Source organism: Melopsittacus undulatus, assembly GCF_012275295.1.
Source record: "Melopsittacus undulatus isolate bMelUnd1 chromosome W unlocalized genomic scaffold, bMelUnd1.mat.Z SUPER_W_unloc_1, whole genome shotgun sequence".
Taxonomy (NCBI): domain Eukaryota; kingdom Metazoa; phylum Chordata; class Aves; order Psittaciformes; family Psittaculidae; genus Melopsittacus; species Melopsittacus undulatus.
Window position 1 is genome coordinate 2,579,539 of NW_022993942.1, and position 19,295 is coordinate 2,598,833.

Consider the following 19,295-nt stretch of genomic DNA (forward strand, 5'->3'; position numbering starts at 1 on the left):
AACTGTGGCCTTGCTAGGTATTCTGTTCCTCCCACTCAGGATCCTAAACTCCACCATCTCATGGTCACAGCAGCCAAGGCTGCCATTGACCATCACCACTTCAACCCAGACCCTCCTTGTTGGCGAGTACTAAATCTAGCAGCGCTCCTCTCCTAGTTGGTTTGTCCACCATTTGCATTAAGAAGTTATCATCAATGCACTGGAGGAACCTCCTAGACTGTGAATGATTGGCTGTGTGAGTCTCCCAGCAAATATCGGGGTAGTTAAAATCCCCCATGAGGACCAAGGCATGTAGTCGTGAGGCTGCTTTCAGTTGCATGTAGAAAGCCTCATCAACTCCTTCATCCTGATCAGGAGGTCTATAATAGACCCCCACAACTGTATCACCCATACCAGTCTGTCCCTTAATTCATACCCACAGGCATTCCACTTGCTCCTCATCTGCCCCTGGACAGAACTCAATACATTCTTGTTGCTCTCTCACATGAAGAGCAACTCCACCACCTCACTTTGCTGACCTATCATTCCTAAAAAGGACATAGCCATCTATGACCACATTCCAGTCATGTGAGCTGTCCCACCATGTCTCTGTAATTGCCACCAGATCATAACCTTTAGACCGCACACAGACTTCTAACTCCTCCTGTTTATTCCCCATGCTGCGTGCATTGGTGTACAGGCATTTCAGGGAGCGAGCAGAGCACACTGATGGCACCCTTGGGAGGCAGGAGGCCTTCTGGTCTTCATTAATACTAGAACAATGCCCCACTAGTTCAAACCCAGCTACATCCCTCTCGCACTTTGAATCTAACCTGAAGCTCTGTGAGTGAGCTCTGCTAACTCTTGCCCTAGTACCCTTTTTCCCCTGCAGGAGAGGGTCTAAACAACTCTCCTTTCCCACAAATGAAACAACAGATTGATAGTCCTCCCTAGTCCACCATCCTTCAAGCCCTAGCATGTTTCTCTTGGGCTTCTCCCCAAAAGGCCCAGTTAAATCCCCTCCCCCCTTCATATCTAGTTTAAAGCCCTGTCAATAAGCCCTGCTAACTCCTGCCCCAAAAACCTTTTCCCTCTCTGGGACTGGTGTATCCCACCTGCCACCAGCAAACCAGGTGTGTCATATAGCAGCCCATGACTGAAAAACCCAAAACCCTGCCTTTGGCACCAGTCACGTAGCCATACATTAATCTGCAGACTCTTCCTATTTATCTCTTCACTCTTGCTTGTAACAGGTATGGAGGCAAACGCCACTTGCGCTCCAGACCCTTTAACCAGCCGTCCCAGGGCCCTGAAGTCTCTCTTCATTGCCCTTGCCCTCCTTGTAATAATTTCATCACTGCCGACCTGAAAAACCAGCAGTGGATAGTAGTCAGAGGGCTGCACCAGATCAGAGAGTTTCTTTTTAACATCTCTAATCTGAGCCCCAGGTAGGCAGCAGACTTCCCTGTGGGATGGATCTGGTCAACAAATGGGCCCTTCTGTTCCTCTCAGAAGGGAGTCACCCACCACAATTACTCTTCTTTTCTTCTTGGTTGGGGAAGTTCTAAGGCATGGGGGTGAGTGACAAGCCCTAGATGACTCACTAGATAGATGTACCTCTCCATCTCCATTTACCTGGCCCTGTAGTTCCAAGACCTCATACCTGTTATGCAAGGGCAACTGGGAGGGAGGAAGGGATTGTGAGGGTTTTCGCTTACCTCTCCAAGGAGGGACCTCCCTCCATACATCCTTGTCCCTTAAGTTCTCTCCTTCTGTCTGGTGGTAGGAGGGAAGGGGATCCATCACTTGTTCAAACACTTCCCTCTGCCTCTGCCTTAGGGTGTGACTCCACCAATCTATTTCACTTTTGCATTCTCTGATGGCTCTCAAACTTTTTACCTCCTCCCTCAGTTCAAGCACCTGCCTGAGCAGATCATTTATTTGCTCACAGCGAACACAAGCAGTGTCACTGTCTCCCTCCAATACAACTGCCAGGCTCAGGCATTTGCTGCAGCCAGAGACTTGCATGGTGGCATGTCTGCAGGAAGGTTCAGTCTGGATACCCACATTATTCCTCACTACAGGTTTTGATCATGTTGTGGCCATGATCTATCTGGTCGATCGATCCGTCTTATGTCTCTCCACAAAAACAAGCACTCCTTCCTGCTGCGGTCAATGATCACCTGCTTCAAGCATAGAAGTGTTGTGTCCCAACAAGAAGGAAATGGGGCAAGAAGCCCAGGAGATCTCCTTGGATGTATAAGGAGCTGCTGAGGAAATTTTGAGGGGAAAAAGGAAGCTTGTGGATGGTGAAAGTGAGGACAGGTGGCCTGGGAAGAATACAGGGAAGCTAGGTGTCAGGTAAGGAAAGCTGAGGCCCAGATAGAACTTAGTCTGGCCAGGGATGTCAGAGATATAAGAAAAGGCTTCTATAGTGTCATGGTTTAAGTCCAGACAGTAACTCAAAACCACGCAGCTGCTCACTCACTCCCCCCTTCTTTGCTACCTGAGGGATGGGGAGGAGAATCGAAAGAATGTAAATCCCACGGGTTCAGATATGAACAGTGCAGTAACTAAGGTATAATACAAAACCACTATTGCTACGACCAGTAATAATAATGTTGATGAGGGGAGAGGGGGAGAAAATCTGGTTGTTCACCACCATCCGGCAGATACCCAGCCTGACCTGAGCAGCGATCTGTGCCTTCTGGGTAGCTGCCCCCAGTTTATAAACTGAGCGTGGTGTGCTGTGGTATGGAATAGCCCTTTGGCTAGTTTGGGTCAGGTGTCTGTCTTTGCACCCTCCCGGCTTCCCGTGTCCCTCCTCACTGGCACAGCATGTGAGATTGAAATGTCCATCATTGGGGTAAGCATTATTTAGCAATAACTAAAAACAGTGGTGTGTTATCAGTGTTGTTTCTAGACTGAAATTGAAAACACAGCACTGCACCAGCTACTAGGAAGGAGAAAAATTATTGTTACTGCTGAACACAGGACATATAGGTATGTTTCTAACAAAAGACAGACTGGGGATAACGTTGGCTCTGTCTGGAAGGAAATCAAAGAACTGGGTGCCCTGGATTTGGAAAAGGCTGAGGTTCTCAATTACTTCTTTGCCTTAATCTTCACAAGCAAGTGCTCTGACCGTGCTGCCCAAGTCCTGGAAGGGAGATGCAGGGACTGTGAGAATTAAGACCTTGGGCCCATTGTAGAAGAGGATGTGGTTCAAGAGCATCTTAAGGACCATGGGACCTGATGAAATCCATCCGCGCGTCCTGAAGGAGCTGGTGAATGAAGTTACTAAGCCACTGGCCATCATATTTGAAAAATCATGGCAGTCAGGTGATGTTCCCGACAACTGGAAAAAGGGAAATATAGCCCCCATTTTCAAGTAGGGGAAAATGGAAGACCCAGGAACTACAGACCAATCAGTCTCATCTCTGTGCCTGGCAAAATCTTGGAGCAGATTCACCTGGAAGGCATGCTAGGGCACATGAAAAACTACAAGGTGTCTGGTGACAGCCAATATGGCTTCACTAAGGGGAAATCCTGCCTGACCAATTTGGTGGCCTTCTATGATGGTGCTGTGGAACTGATGCAGAGTGTTAGAGCAGTTGATGTCATTTACCTAGACTTATGCAAAGCATTCAGCACTGTCCCAAATGACATCCTTGTCTCTAAATTGGAGAGACATCAATTTGATGGATGCACCACTCAAAGGATAAAGAACTGGCTGAATGGCTGCACGCAAAGAGTTGTGGTCAACGGTTCAATGTCCAGGTGGGTGATGGTTGATGAGAAAGTAAACATGAGCCAGCAGTGTGCACTTGCAGCCCAGAAAGCCAACTGTACCCTGTGCTACATCAGAAGAAGTGTGACCAACAGGTCGAAGAAGGTGATCCTGCCCCTCTGCTCTGCTCTCATCAGACCTCATTTGGAGTATTTTGTACATTTCTGGTATCCTCAACATAAAAAAGACATGGAGCTGTTAGGGCAAGTCTAGAGGAGTGCCATGATGATGATAAGGGGTCTTGAGCACCTCTTGTTTGAAGACAGGCTGAGAAAGTTGGGGCTGTTCAGCCTGGAGAAGAGAAGGGTGCATGGAGACCTCATAGCAGCCTTCCAGTATCTGAAGGGGGCCTATAAGGATGCTGGGGAGGGACTCTTCATCAGGAACTGTAGCAATATGTCAGAGGGTTATGGATTTAAACTAAAACAGGGGATGTTTAGGTTAGGAATAAGGAGCAAGTTCTTTACTGTTAGGGTGGTGAGGTACTAGAATGGGTTGCCCAGGAAGGTTGTGAATGCTCCATCCCTGGCGGTGTTCAAGGCCAGGTTGGACAGAGCCTTGGGTGACATGGTTTAGTGTGAGGTGTCCCTGCCTAAGGCAGGGGAATTGGAACTAGATGATCTTAATGTCTTTTCCAACCCTAACCATTCTATGATTGTATGAATAGACTTAGCAAAACAAGGGTTACTCAAACGTCCTGAAGAGAAACTGGATATTTTGAAGATTTTGGAAATTAATTTCCAGGGTCTTACTTTATGTTTGTCAGTTTTTATCGCTCCAGCTAGCTTAATTTATGAGTGAAATGTATACTTGTAGAATGGCAGTACATAGATAGTATTTGTAGCTTATAGGAACAGGAGGATGTGCTTTGTACTTTGTACTCTCTTTTACTAGAAAGAACACAAGAATGAAACTTCTAATTCTTAGTGAAATTGTAGGCTTAAGTTTTTAAATAACATAGTAGAATACAGCAAGCTTTTCTAAATTGGTAACACGTAGAGAGAAAGCAATGTTCAGCTGACGGGGGAAGGAACATCACAGGATTGATAACAACTAAACAGACAGTAAATAAGACCAAGGATGTCAGCCTTTAAGATAGCAGAGTGACACCCAACAGAACAGAACAGAACAGAAGCAAGGACATGCAAACTGCTAACTCAGCACTAGCACCTTGCAAACATGCACAAGCATTGAGGTAATTCAGTAAACACAGCGAAGAAGACTATCCACGACCACCAGAGACCCCCACTCAGTAAGAAAGCACATGTGTAATTGGGATGCAAATATTATTATTAGTTCCTGGAAATATCATGAATATGTAAATAATTTCATGGAAAATAGGTGTATATGCACGAGTATGTTAAATATATAGTTGCTGCCGGCACACAACAGGTGTGCTCACCTTTCCAAAATGATTTGCGTGTGCGCCCGGCGCTGCAATAAAGAATGCCTGCTTTATAAAACTCCAAATTGAGTCTTAGAGAGTTTCTCCAACCAAATTTTACTGTAACAAAATAAAATGTTTTTCAAATCTATAGATGAATATGTTAAAAAGGAGCACCCTTCCTCCCACTTCCTCTCCCCACTTTTTCCCCACTTTTCTCAGATTATTTTTTAAAATTGCTTTTTTTTTCTTCTCCCCTCTCCTCTCTGCTTTGAATGGAAGCTGGGTTTCCTGTCTGACATAAAGCCCGAAGTCCTCTGCACCAAGTAATGCTACCTGACATCTCCAACAGAGTCCAGAGCAATGAAGTACCTTGCTGTTGAGATGTGTTCTTTAGAAACAAACCTCCTGGGTTTTAGAGTGTTTAAACAGGTGCTAAAAATAGATGCTTGGAACGTAGTCTATAAGAAAATGCAATTGTGCTCCCCTAATTAATTATTCCAATCTCTTAATTTAATGAAGTGTCATTTATGACACAGATTGATTTTGGTTTTTGTTTTGTTGGGATTTTTTACTAATATGAGTTTTCATTTGACTGGGCAAATAAAACGGGGGCATGAATGCAGTAGGATAGGAAGGAAATGCAGGTATCAAGATGCACTCTAGTCTATGACAGTTTCCGTCAAGTATTCCTTGAATTGTCTTTAACTTACAACAACCTAAATGCTTATTGTTGATTCATATATGGATTCTTTGTTCAAGGTGATGGCAAACCATCAGGACTTTGTAACTAATTGTAATTTCTGATGAAAGGACCCATATTGCTACATACTTTATAAATATAACATTTTTCAAACAAATCACACAGTTGATTATGTGACTTTGACCTTCTGTCCTAGTTCGTTAAATCATATGTGTTTTGGTACTATTGACAAGATCTTCAATAATGGCAAATGCTAAATTGTGAATTATAAATTTGTCAGGTGTTTCTACTTTAGCATTCCTTTGATACTAGATATCAATATTAGATAGTCCCTTAATATTTAATGTCTGTTAGAGAAGTAGGTTCAAATCATAGTGGAATTCAAGTATCTTTTCATGTAAAGAAGGCCTAAGATCAAAGGGACAGAGCAGTATCCAACAGCAGTGCACCTTCTGTCAATCCTGACTTCCCTGTGATACAGGGATTCGAGGATAAGAGGTGGTAGTCCATTAACCCCTCTGTAAGGAATTTTTACAGGGAGGCATGAGAAGGTGTTATCTTTGCAGGGAGAGAAAGGAACTGTGGAATTGTAGGATTCATCAAATTTCTACTGAGGTGTTTTCAAGGAAAATGTATTAAATTTAAATCTATTATTTTATTAAATTTAGAACAGCTATGGGGGACATTACTGTGGGGATATGTTACAAACCTTGTGATCAAAAGGACTCTGCGGATGAAGCACTCTATGGACAGATAGGAACAGCCTCACTCTCACAGGCCCTTCTCCTCATGGGGGACTTCAACCACCCTGACATCTGTTGGAGGGACAGTATATCCCGGCACAAGCAATCCAGGATGTTCCTTGATTGTGTGGAAGACAACTTCCTTCTGCAAGTAATAGAGGAGCCGACAAGGAGAGGTGCCATGCTTGACCTCATGCTCACCAACAGGGAAGGGCTCGTTGGAAAGGTAACACTCCAGGGCAGCCTTGGCTGTAGTGATCATGAGATGGTCGAGTTCGAGATCCTCAGGACAGTGAGAAGAGAGTGCAGCAAGCTCACTGCCCTGGACTTCAAGAGGAACAGACTTTGGCCTCTTTATGAACCTGCTTAGTAAGGTTCCATGGGATATAGCCTTAGAGGGCAGTGGGGCCCAAGACTGTTGGTTGATATTCAAGGATCACCTGCTCCAAGCTCAGGAGTTTTGCATCCCAACTAGAAGGAAGTGCAGCAGGAGGGCCAGGAGACCTCCTTGGATGGATAAGGAGCTGATGAGAAAAATTCAAAGGAAAAAAGAGGCTTATAAAAAGTGGAAGCAAGGTCAGGTGGCCTGGGATGAATACAGGGATGTTGTCTGGGAAGTTAGGGACAACGTTAGGAAAGCTAAGGCCCAGTTAGAGTTAAACTTGGCTAGGGATGAGAAGGATAACAGGAAGGCAATCTATAAGTACACTGCAAATAAAAGACAGACTAGGGACAACATGGGCCCTCTATAGGAAGCTATCAGGAGAACTGGCTACCCTGGATTTGGAGAATACTGTGGTTCTCAGTAACTTCTTTTCCTCAGTCTTCATGGGCAAATGCTCTGACCACACCACTCATGTCTTGGATGGCAGATGTAGGGACTGTGAGAATTAAGACCTTGGGCCCACTGTAGAAGAGGATGTGGTTCAAGAGCATCTTACGAACCTGAATGTGCACAGGGCCGTGGGATCTGATGAAATCCATCTGCGTGTCCTGAAGGAGCTGGTGAATGAAGTTACTAAGCCACTGGCCATCATATTTGAAAAATCATGGCAGTCAGGTGAAGTTCCTGACGACTGGAGAAAGGGAAATATAGCCCCCATTTTCAAGTAGGGGAAAATGGATGACCCAGAAACTACAGACCAGTCAGTCTCATCTCTGTGCCTGGCAAAATCTTGGAGCAGATTCTCCTGGAAGGCATGGTAGGGCACATGAAAAACTACAAGGTGGCTGGTGACAGCAAATATGGCTTCACTAGGGGGAAATCCTGCCTGACCAATTTGGTGGCCTTCTATGATGGTGCTGTGGAACTGATGCAGAGTGTTAGAGCAGTTGCTGTCATCTACCTGGACTTGTGCAAAGCATTCAACACTGTCCCACATGACATCCCTGTCTCTAAATTGGAGAGACATCAGTTTGATGGATGGACCACTTGGTGGATAAAGAACTGGCTGGATGGCTGCATGCAAAGAGTTGTTGTCAACGGTTCAATGTCCAGCTGGAGAGCAGTAACAAGTGGTGTCCCTCAGGGATCGGTGTTGGGACCAGTCTTGTTTACCATCTTTGTCACTGACATGGACAGTGGGATTGAGTACGCCCTCAGCAAGTTTGCCAATGATACCAAGCTGTGTGGTTTGGTTGATACACTGGAGGGAAGGAATGCCATCCAGAGGGACCTTTGACATGCTTATGAGGTAAGCTGATGCCAGTCTCATGAAGTTTAATCATGACAAGTGCAAGGTCCTGCATCTGGGTCGGAGCAATCCCTGTCACAGCTACAGATTGGGCAGAGAAGAAATTTAGAGCAGCCATGCGGAGAACGTCTTGGAGATATTGGTCAATGAGAAAACGAACATGAGCCAGCAGTGTGCACTCTCAGCCCAGAAAGCCAACCGTATCCTGGGCTACATCAAAAGGAGCATGATCAGCAGGTCAAAGGAGGTGATCCTGCCCCTCTACTCTGCTCTTGTGAGACCTCACTTGGAGTATTGTGTGCAGTTCTGTATCCCTCAACATAAAAAGGATATGGAACTGTTGGAACAAGTTCAGAGGAGGGCCACGAGGATGATCAGGGGACTGGAGCACCTTTCATATGATGACAGGCTGAGAAAGTTGGGACTGTTCAGCCTGGAGAAGAGGAGGCTGCGTGGAGACCTCAGAGCAGCCTTCCAATATCTGAAGGGGGCCTACAGAGATGCTGGGGAGGGACTATTCATTAGGGACTGTAGTGATAGGACAAGGGGTAATGGGTTGAAACTTAAACAGCAGAGGTTTAGACTGGATATAAGGAAGAAATTCTTTACTGTTAGGATGGTGAGGTACTGGAATGGGTTGTCCAGTGAGGTAGTGAATGTTCCATCCCTGGCAGTGTTCAAGGCCAGGTTGGACAGTCTTGGGTGATATGGTTTAGCATGAGGTGTCCCTGCCCATGGCAGGGGGGTTGGAACTAGATGATCTTGAGGTCCTTTCCAACCCTAACTATTCTTTGATTCTGTAATAGGGAAATAGTACTGTTCCATTAGATAGACTAGATAAATTGTTGGTATGGGATTTTATAACCTTAAAAGGAAAGGGGGGCTGTTAAGAATTGTGAGCAATGTGAAGATTTTCAGAGTCTGTATTATTTGTCTATATCATACCATGCACTGCAGGTAAATTATTTAAAATATTTTGATAAATTGGTGTTTGGGCGCTATTAAAGTAGTAATAGTGCCCAACCTCTCAAATGTAGGGGCTTTCACATGAAGCCACTGGTGACTACCACATATTTAGGTAAAGCAGCTGTAACAGTGTTGTGATGCATAACTATAGTATGTAATTGAGAATACTTAAGTCTTTGAAATATAAGTTACTGTATCAAGCTATTTTTTTAATTTACTTTTTAAAATATGAATAAACTTACAATGACTTTGTGAGTTGATTTGTTTTTATCTGGTTATGTTTTATACCTGTAGCATGACAGGTAGGTGAGGCTATTGAATCTTGACTACAGTGGTGATAATATAACTTGAACTGATTCTTAAAATAATTTCTGTTTTCATTTTCTTTGTTAGGTGGTTGTGGACACAGCACAGATTGAAAATAAAGAAACTTATGCTCCTCAGATAAGTTTAGAAGGATCCAGAATTGTGGTGCAAGTTCCATCAACTTGGTAAATAAAAATATTGTATTGCAGATTATACTATTAACGTTGACTGAAATATATTTAGGGGAAAATATTGCAGTACAAGTGGAAGAGAGAATACTAGGGAATTAGGGCATATCTTCCTTAAGTTCTTTTATCTGGAATTGACTACAGTTCCTGACAGACTGACAGTTGTGCTTTAGCAGCTGCCTCTGTACTTGTGCTGCCTCTGGAGGCAGCACAAGAGGGGCAAAAAAAAAAGATTGATGATGAAAGCGAAGGTTTAAGAAATAAAAAATAATAATACAATAATATTCCTGTTATGCTTCTTCCCAGCAGGTCCTCACAGTTCTTGCCTCAGGAAGGCCAGGAATTAGATGAGTTTAATGAGAGCTTTAGCTCTCTTCACTGAGCTGTTCTTTAAGCATTGTCATGAACCTCAGAACTCTGTGGTCCAAGAGACTGTCCCTGTCAGTTTAGTTGACTGCCTAGGGAAGAACGGTAGGATTAATCTGCAGTTTAGGTGATACTTTCTTCCCTTCTGAAACAATTATTTGGAATTAGAACACTTCTCTTACTTCAGAGTACCCAGTGTTAGGAATTTCAGTACAACACAGTGCATTCTTTTGAATCCTTGATGAGAGCCTGTTACTAGTGGCACCAGTGGTATGTCCAGAAGTGTGAGTCAACTGATAGTCTCTTTACACAAATACATCTTTAATTCTTCTATATAGTATAAACTGGCACTTCTCTGTTCTCTTATTGTAAATTGCTGTATTATGAAAGAACTAAAATCATGTGGAGTGCTTGAGTCAGGTGTTGTGGGCTCTGGAAGAGCTCCGCCTGCTGACATGCAGTGAGAGTGACTCTTCATGCCTCTCTGCCCGAGTTATGCCTGCTCAGCTAAAGAGCTAATCATTAATCATGATTTTAAAATTAATATACAGCTAACTTAACTGTAAGAGTTATATAATTTAACAGTAGAAAGAAACTGAGACTGAAGGCACAGTCTTTAGAAACCCTCAGTCATCCATACATTATGCTGCCTTTGCTAGTTGCACCTCTTTAGGAGCAGTAGTAGTATAGCAATTGGCCTTTTATTATCTGACTAGTATGGTAAAATTGTCTAATGTAAAACACCAAACCAAATAAACAAAAAACCCAAACAAATACACAAACCAAAACATAACAAGAAAAAATTTATTTTTTAAGTTAAACTTAATGATTACAGGTGTCTGAAAGAAGATCCAGCAACAATGTCTCTGCTACAGAGGAGTCTGGATCCAGAGAAGACTTTGGGGCTAGTAGATGTGCTCTACACTGCTGTGTTCGACATACACAGGTGGAAGGAAGGAAGGTAGGTACATCTACTTCTGAACCTTATGCTCTCACGTTCTGGTGTCCTAGTTTAAACAAAGTCATCATTGTTGAAAGATCTATACTGAAAAATTTCATAGTACCGATTCATCAGGAGGGGAAAACAGTAGTCAAAATGAGGGCAGGAAACTGGTATTCTACGTAGGTACCTTGTGGGTATGTACAGAGATACAGCAGTCTTCTTGAAACCAAACCAGAAGCTTATCAAAATGTACAAAAATATTTGTTTCTGTCTTACAAAAATACTTGATTTTTATTTAATTAGTTACCATTTAAATCTTAAAGCACAATTAAAATTTCTTAATTAAAGTAGTTAATGCTATTGCAAATGCTAGTAATAATTTGCATTGTTGCCGTAAGAAGTAATTGATGAACTCAGCAATTTTTGGTTTTGCTTCTTCTAGTAGCTACTACCCAAATACACATTTTCCTTTGAAGTACAAGCTCAGTTATGTATTAGGTGGTTTGATATATGTATTTTTTTGATGCAGGGAGCAAGCTTTGCCTTGTATTCAGATCCAGTTGCAGCGTGAAATCTTAGGCTTTGGGAATCAAGTTGACACACCTTCTGGAAATGGAAGCAAATCTTCAGGTGGTCTGCAAAAGACGTTCTCAAAACTGACTTCACGGTTTACAAAAAAAACTTCCTGCGCCAATACAAGTAATACTGGAAGTTACTCAATCCCCAATACACCCTCCAAAAATGTCTTCATAAGTCTCAACATGGAGGAGAAAGCTAAAATGCTTACTAACATAGACACACAGTTACAAAGCATCTTGAATACTGGTAATTTCCCTAGGACTGCAGATCCACTGCAGTCAGTTCAGAACACAAATAACCAGTTAGTGAATGGGTGTCTAGTTCAAAGACGGGACAACTTCTTCAAACTGGATGACAGCAAGGATGACAAAGTTATGAATTTACCAACTGACCAAGAAATGCAGGATGTTATAGATTTCTTGTCTGGTTTTAACATGGGTAAATCCCAGCAGAATTTTCCGATGGTGAAAAGAAGGAACTCTGCATCCTCTACAGCAACAGAACAAAAATCAGGAACAGCACAACAGCAATCACAGTCTGTTTCTCATGCACCACTGCATCCTTCCCAACAAGGCTTGTCACAGCAACAACAATCACAAAAGCAGCAGCAGCAAATGCAGTATTACCAACACTTGCTTCAGCCTATTGGACAACAGCAACATGTACCTGCAAAATGGTTAACTAATTCTTTGCAGCAGCCAGCCCAAGCTGTTGGAGCTGGATTGTCTCATATACACCAGTGGAACAATCCTGATTTTTCAGATTTAAGCTCTGATTTGTACAGCTTGGGTCTTGTGAGCAGCTATATGGACAATATGATGTCAGAGATGTTAGGACAGAAACCACAAGGACCTAGAAATAACACATGGCCAAATCGTGACCAAACTGATGGAGTGTTTGGGATGTTGGGAGAAATCCCGCCTTTTGACCCTGCAGGTGTGCTCCTTTCCCTTCATTGTGATTTTTTTTTTTTGGGGGGGGGGAATATATTGGTTTTGTTTGGTAGGGGTTGTTTTGGTTGTTTTTTTTGGTGGTGGTATGTTCTTTTTTTTCAGTTGTTCTTTTTTTTTTAATAAGGCTTTGTCATGGTTTAATCCCAGCTGGTAACTCAGAACCACAGAACCACACCTCCAGGCAGGATGGGGAGGAGAATCAAAAGAATGTAAACCCCACGGGCTGAGATAAGAACAGTCCAGTAACTAAATTATAATACAAAACGTATTACTACTATTACCACTAATAATAATAATGATAAGGGAAATAACAAGGGGAAAGAATATAAAGCTAAAAAGGGGAAAAGAAAAGAAACCAGTAAACCCAAGTGATGCACAATGCAGTTCCTCACCACCCACCAACCGATGCCCAGCCTGAACCTAGCAGCTATCTGGGCCTTCCGGGTGACTCCCCCCAGTTGATATACTGGGCATGATGTACTGTGGTATGGAATTCCCTTTGGCTAGTTTGGGTCAGGTGTCCTGTCTCTCCTTCCTCCTGTCTTCTTGTGCCCTTCCTTACTGGCAGAGCATGAAAGACTGAAAAGCCCTTGATTGGAGTAAGCATCACTTAGCAGCAACTAAACCACTGATGTGTTATCAGCATTGTTCTCAGATTAAAGCCGAAAAATAGCACTGCACCAGTTACTAGGAAAAAGAAAAATAACTGTTACAGCTGAACTCAGGACAGGATCCTTTCACAAAGAATACTGTTAAACATTGCTAGCAATAACTGTCAATTCCTAGTGCTATTCACCAAATCCTAAGGTACTCACAAAGGCCAGCAGGTATTTACATGTATGCATTCCAAGATGAACTAAAGTGAAAGAAACTTTCATTAAGAATGGGAACAAATTCCTTTATTTTTCTTGTCCCAGCTGTAGTGATTCTGACCTTTCCTACATGGACCATATCAGAGTACTGAAACAAATACTTATAGATGATGTTCCTCCTATTGATAATTTGTGAAATTGCTTAAAACTCAACCCTTGAAATTGCGTGTTCTACCTCTCCCCAGAATGATCCTTAGTGCTCTTTTCCAGTCCTGTAGCCTGGAGATACAGACAGATTGCATCTTTCCCATGTCCCCACATTTCCCCTCCATTACTTTGCAGTTCCATGGGAGTCATACTGGTTCCTGTTCCACAGCTGTGACTGCAGTGAGAAGCCTGGATGCCGAAGGGTTAGAGACTTTAAAAGAGCATGTGCCATGTGGTTTGTCAGATCACAGAATCACAGAATCCCAAGGGTTAGAAGGGACCTCGAAAGATCATCTAGTCCAACCCCCCTGCAAGAGCAGGGAAACCTAGAGTACATCAACAGGAACTTGTCCAGGCGGGCCTTGAATATCTCCAACGTAGGAGACTCCACAACCCCCCTGGGCAACCTGTTCCAGTCACTCTTACAGTAAAGAAGTTCTTCCTGATGTTAACATGGAACCTCCTATGCTCCAGTTTACACCCATTGCCCCTTGTCCTACCACTGCATATCACTGAAAAAAGCCTAGCTCCATCATCCTGACACCCCCCCTTTACATATTTGTAAACATTGATGAGGTCACCCCTCAGTCTCCTCCAAGCTAAAGAGACCCAGCTCCCTCAGCCTCTCCTCATAAGGGAGGCGTTCCACTCCCTTCATCATCTTTGTGGCTCTACGCTGGACTCTTTCAAGCAATTCCCTGTCCTTCTTGAACTGGGGGGCCCAGAAGGGGACGCAGTATTCCAGATGCGGCCTCACCAAGGCAGAGTAGAGGGGGAGGAGAACCTCTCTTGCCCTACTAACCATACCCTTCCTAATGCACCCTAGGATGCCATTTGCCTTCTTGGCCACAAGGGCACATTGCTGGCTCATGGTCATCCTCCTATCCACCAGGACCCCCAGGTCCCTTTCCCCTTCACTACTTTCCAGCAGGTCAACCCCCAACCTGTACTGGTACATGGGGTTGTTCTTCCCCAGATGCAAGACTCTACACTTGCCCTTGTTGAATTTCATCAAGTTTCTCCCTGCCCAACTCTCCAGCCTGTCCAGGTCTCACTGAATGGCAACACAGCCTTCTGGTGTGTCAGCCACTCCTCCCAATTTAGTGTCATCAGCGAACTTGCTGAGGGTACACTCGGTTCCCTCATCCAGGTCGTTGATGAAAATATTAAACAGCACTGGTCCCAGCACCGACCCCTGAGGGACTCCACTGGTCACAGACCTCCAGCTAGATTCCGCCCCATTGACCACAACTCTCTGCCTTCTTCCTTTCAACCAGTTCTTGATCCACCTCACTACCTGATCATCAATCCCACACTTCCTTAGCTTGTCTATGAGAATGCTGTGGGAGACAGTATCAAATGCCCGGAATAAACTACAATAATTGCTATGTTCCTTCTCTCTGAACTTAAATAAATGTACAGGTTTTAATTACATCAGCATCTGCTGATGGGATGTTGGACCTTTCAGTGCATGGACATGATCATAGTGACAAATACTATTTCCCGGATGGAAGGCAAAGGGCAGGTGTACTTCCATGTGAGATTATTCACTGTGTATGGATGTGCTCTTCACTGTTTCATAAAGAGTTATCAATGGTTGTATGATATTTTTTATCTGTGAGGGAATTACTTTCTGTTGGTGGGGTATGGTCAAGCCTAAATCATTAAAAGAGGGAGATAACTGCAGTAGAAATAACTTAATGTCAACAACTGACTTTTTGGTTTCTTTTGTTCAGTTGGCTCTGATGCAGAATTTGCCTGCTATGTTGCTGGGGTCAAGCAGGCTATGCAACAGAAAAGGCAAGCACAGCATGTCCATCGCCCAAGCAACACACATAACAACTGGCCTCTCCCTGATGATCCTCATAAAATCTGGCCTGTTACAGAGTATTTCACAGAAGGGTAAGATTTGGAAGACTACACAATTTTATTGTATGTGAGTCTGCTTTATTCACAAACTTCACAGAATGTGGGAATATTGAGTGTTTTTTCCAAATGCTGCTGGATCTGTAGAAGCTGTACTTCGTTATGTTGAGTGAGAAATCTGAGCCCTTCCTGCTTTACTGACACTGAGGCACTGACATACAACCATAGAATCATAGAATAGTTAGGGTTGGAAAGGACCTCAAGATCATCTAGTTCCAACGCCCCTGCCATGGGCAGGGACACCTCACGCTAAACCATATCACCCAAGGCTTCATCCAACCTGGTCTTGAACACTGCCAGGGATGGAGCATTCACAACCTCCTTGGGCAATCCATTCCAGTACCTCACCACCCTAACAGTAAAGACTTTCTTCCTTATATCCAGTCTAAACCTCTGCTGTTTAAGTTTCAACCCGTTACCCCTTGTCCTATCACTACAGTCCCTAATGAATAGTCCCTCACCAACATCCCTGTAGGCCCCCTTCAGATACTGGAAGGCTACTATGAGGTCTCCACACAGCCTTCTCTTCTCCAGGCTGAACAGCCCAAACTTTCTCAGCCTGTCTTCATATGGTAGGTGCTCCAGTCCCCTGATCATCCTCATGGCCCTCCTCTGGACTTGTTCTAACAGTTCCATGTCCTTCTTATATTGTGGGCACCAGAACTGCACACAGAACTCCAAGTGAGGTCTCAAAAGAGCAGAGTAGAGGGACAGGATCACCTCCTTTGACCTACTGGTCACACTTCCTTTAATGCAGCCCAGAATACGGTTGGCTTTCTGGGCTGAGAGTGCACACTGCTGGCTCATGGTCATTTTCTCATCGACCAACACCCCCAAGTCCTTCTCCACAAGGCTGCTCTGAATTTCCTTTATGCCCAACCTGTAGCTGTGCCTGGGATTGCTCCAACCCAGGTGTAGGACCTTGCACTTGTCATGGCATCAACCCACCTCATAAGCGTGTCAAGGTCCCTATGGATGGCATTCCTTCCCTCCAGTGTATCCAACGAACCACACAGCTCGGTGTCATCGGCAAACTTGCTGAGGGCGCACTCAATCCCACTGTCCATGTCACCGACAAAGATGATAAACAAGACTGGTCCCAACACCGATCCCTGAGGGACACCACTTGTTACTGCTCTCCAGCTGGACATTGAACCGTTGACAACAACTCTTTGCATGCAGCCATCCAGCCAGTTCTTTATCCACCAAGTGGTCCATCCATCAAACTGATGTCTCTCCAATTTAGAGACAAGGATGTCATGTGGGACAGTGTCGAATGCTTTGCACAAGTCCAGGTAGATGACATCAACTTCTCGATCCCGTCCATCATTTCCATAGCCCCGTTACAGAAGGCCACCAAATTGGTCAGGCAGGATTTCCCCCTAGTGAAGCCATGCTGGCTGTTACCAAGCACCTTGTTGTTTTTCATGTGCTCTAGCATGCCTTCCAGGAGAATCTGCTCCAAGATTTTGCCAGGCACAGAGGTGAGACTGACTGGTCTGTAATTCCTCGGGTCATCCATTTTCCCCTTCTTGAAAATGGGGGTTATATTTCCCTTTTTCAGTTGTCAGGAGCTTCACCTGACTGCCATGATTTTTCAAATATGATGGCCAGTGGCTTAGTAACTTCATTCACCAGCTCCTTTAGGACCCGCAGATGGACTTCATCAGGTCCCATGGACTTGTGTACATTCAGGTTTTTAAGATGATCTTGCACCAGATCCCCTCGTACAGTGGGCCCAAGGTCTTCATTCTCACATTCCCTGCATCTGCCTTACAAGACTCAGGTGCTGCGCTCAGAGCCTTTGCCAGTGAAGACCGAGGCAAAGAAGCCATTCAGAACCTCAGCCTTCTCCAAATCCTGTGTAGCCAGTTCTCCCGAAAGTTTCTGGAGGGGGCCTACGTAGTCCCTTGTCTGTTTTTTAGCCATTACATACCTATAAAATCCTTTCCTGTTATCTTTCACACCCCTAGCCAAATTTAGCTCTAACTGGGCCTTAGCTTTCCTCACGTGGTCCCTAACTTCCCAGACAACATCCCTGTATTCATCCTAGGCCGCCTGTCCTTGTTTCCACTTTTTATAAGCCTCTTTTTTCCTTTGAATTTTTCTCAGCAGCTCCTTATCCATCCAAGGAGGTCTCCTGGCCCTCCTGCTGCACTTCCTTCTAGTTGGGATGCAACACTCCTGAGTTTGTAGCACGTGATCCTTGAATATTAACCAAGAATCTTGGGCCCGCCTGCCCTCTAAGGCTATATCCCATGGAACCTTACTAAGCAGGTTCCTGAAGAGGCCAAAGTCTGCTCTCTTGAAGTCCAGGCACTGGGCTTGCTGCACTCTCTTCTCACTGTCCTGAGGACCTCGAATTCGATCATCTCGTGATCGCTGCATTCAAGGCTCCCCTGGAGCATCACATTTCCAACGAGCCCTTCCCTGTTGGTGAGCATGAGGTCAAGCAGGGCACCTCTCCTTGTTGGCTCCTCTATTACTTGCAGAAGGAAGTTGTCTTCCACACAATCGTGAAACCTCCTGGATTGCTTGTGCCGGGCTGTGTTGTCCCTCCAACAGATGTCAGGGTGGTTGAAGTCCCCCATGAGAACAAGGGCCTGTGAGTGTGAGGCTTTTCCTATTTGTCTGTAGAGTTCTTTATCCACAGAGTCCTCTTGGTCACAACGTTTGTAACAGATCCCCACTGTAATGTCTCCCATCACTGTTTCCCCTTAACCCTGACCCATAAACTTTCTGTTAACTGATCACCTGTCCCCAGACAGATTTCCATGCTCTCCAGCCTATCCCTAACATAAAGGGCAACACCTGTCCCCCCCTACTAAGCCTGTCTTTTCTAAAAAGCCTGTAACCTTCCATTCCAACACTCCAGTCATGGGAGCCATCCCACCATGTTTCTGTGATTCCTATTATATCATAGCCCCATAGGTGTGCCCACATCTCTAATTCCTCGTTTGTTCCCAATGCTACGGGCATTTGTATAGAGGCATCTTAGCCGAGCTCCAAATGAAGACGGCTCATTGACTGGAGCGGCTGCAATATCGCTACATTGCTCCAAGCATTTATTATAGGTGCTGGCAACTGTCTGGGTGCATTGAGATGGAATGATGCCCCCCTCCCCCAACACATCTAGTTTAAAGCATTTGTTTGATGTCTCCTTTACAATGGAATGTATATTAACTTTGACTCGAACAGAGGAAATAAGGAATTTATAGCACAGATTTATTCAGAATTGACTTTTTTCAGCAATTTGAAAACCTTAAAGACCTAGTTTTGATGAAAAGTGATGCTACTGAAGTTGCTGTACCTGACTGAATTCAGCTTTCCAGATTTTACCTACTCAGTCTTGCCATACTATAAGGCAGGTACCTTACAACAAGTACATTACTAATTCTTCCAAATCATAATTATTAATCACAAAAGAAATGTTTCAAGATCCTCTGTTTGTCCATGACGTAAATCTGTGACTCTCGAGCTAGATTAAAATCAGTAGGACCAAGTATGTGTTCCAGCTCAGTTCTGCAATGAAAAAGTCAAGTGCTTAGTGATTCCGAAACCAAACATCATTTGTTTCTCCTTCCTGACCAAGAGAGGAACTTTAAATTCTTATAATTATTTTAGTAAAATATACATAAAGTGACTGTAACAGACAAAGCAGTTGATGCTCTCATTTCTAAGTGATCACTATATTTATTACAAATTTCATTTTACAAATTTTACATTTTACAAAGTATTGAAATGTCTTTGTGCTGT

General features: G+C 44.0%; 1 protein-coding gene across 2 annotated transcripts in view; it reads left to right on the forward strand.

Annotated features, from left to right (window-relative positions):
• LOC117438174 (uncharacterized protein KIAA0355-like) overlaps positions 1–19,295 on the forward strand; it is a 114,526-nt gene that overhangs the window by 84,847 nt on the left and 10,384 nt on the right. For both annotated transcript variants that reach the window (XM_034073636.1, XM_034073635.1), the window contains exons 7-10: positions 9,653–9,750; positions 10,955–11,080; positions 11,592–12,577; positions 15,350–15,515. In XM_034073636.1, the coding sequence (XP_033929527.1) occupies positions 9,653–9,750; positions 10,955–11,080; positions 11,592–12,577; positions 15,350–15,515 (1,376 nt within the window). The remainder of the gene's footprint in view (positions 1–9,652; positions 9,751–10,954; positions 11,081–11,591; positions 12,578–15,349; positions 15,516–19,295) is intronic.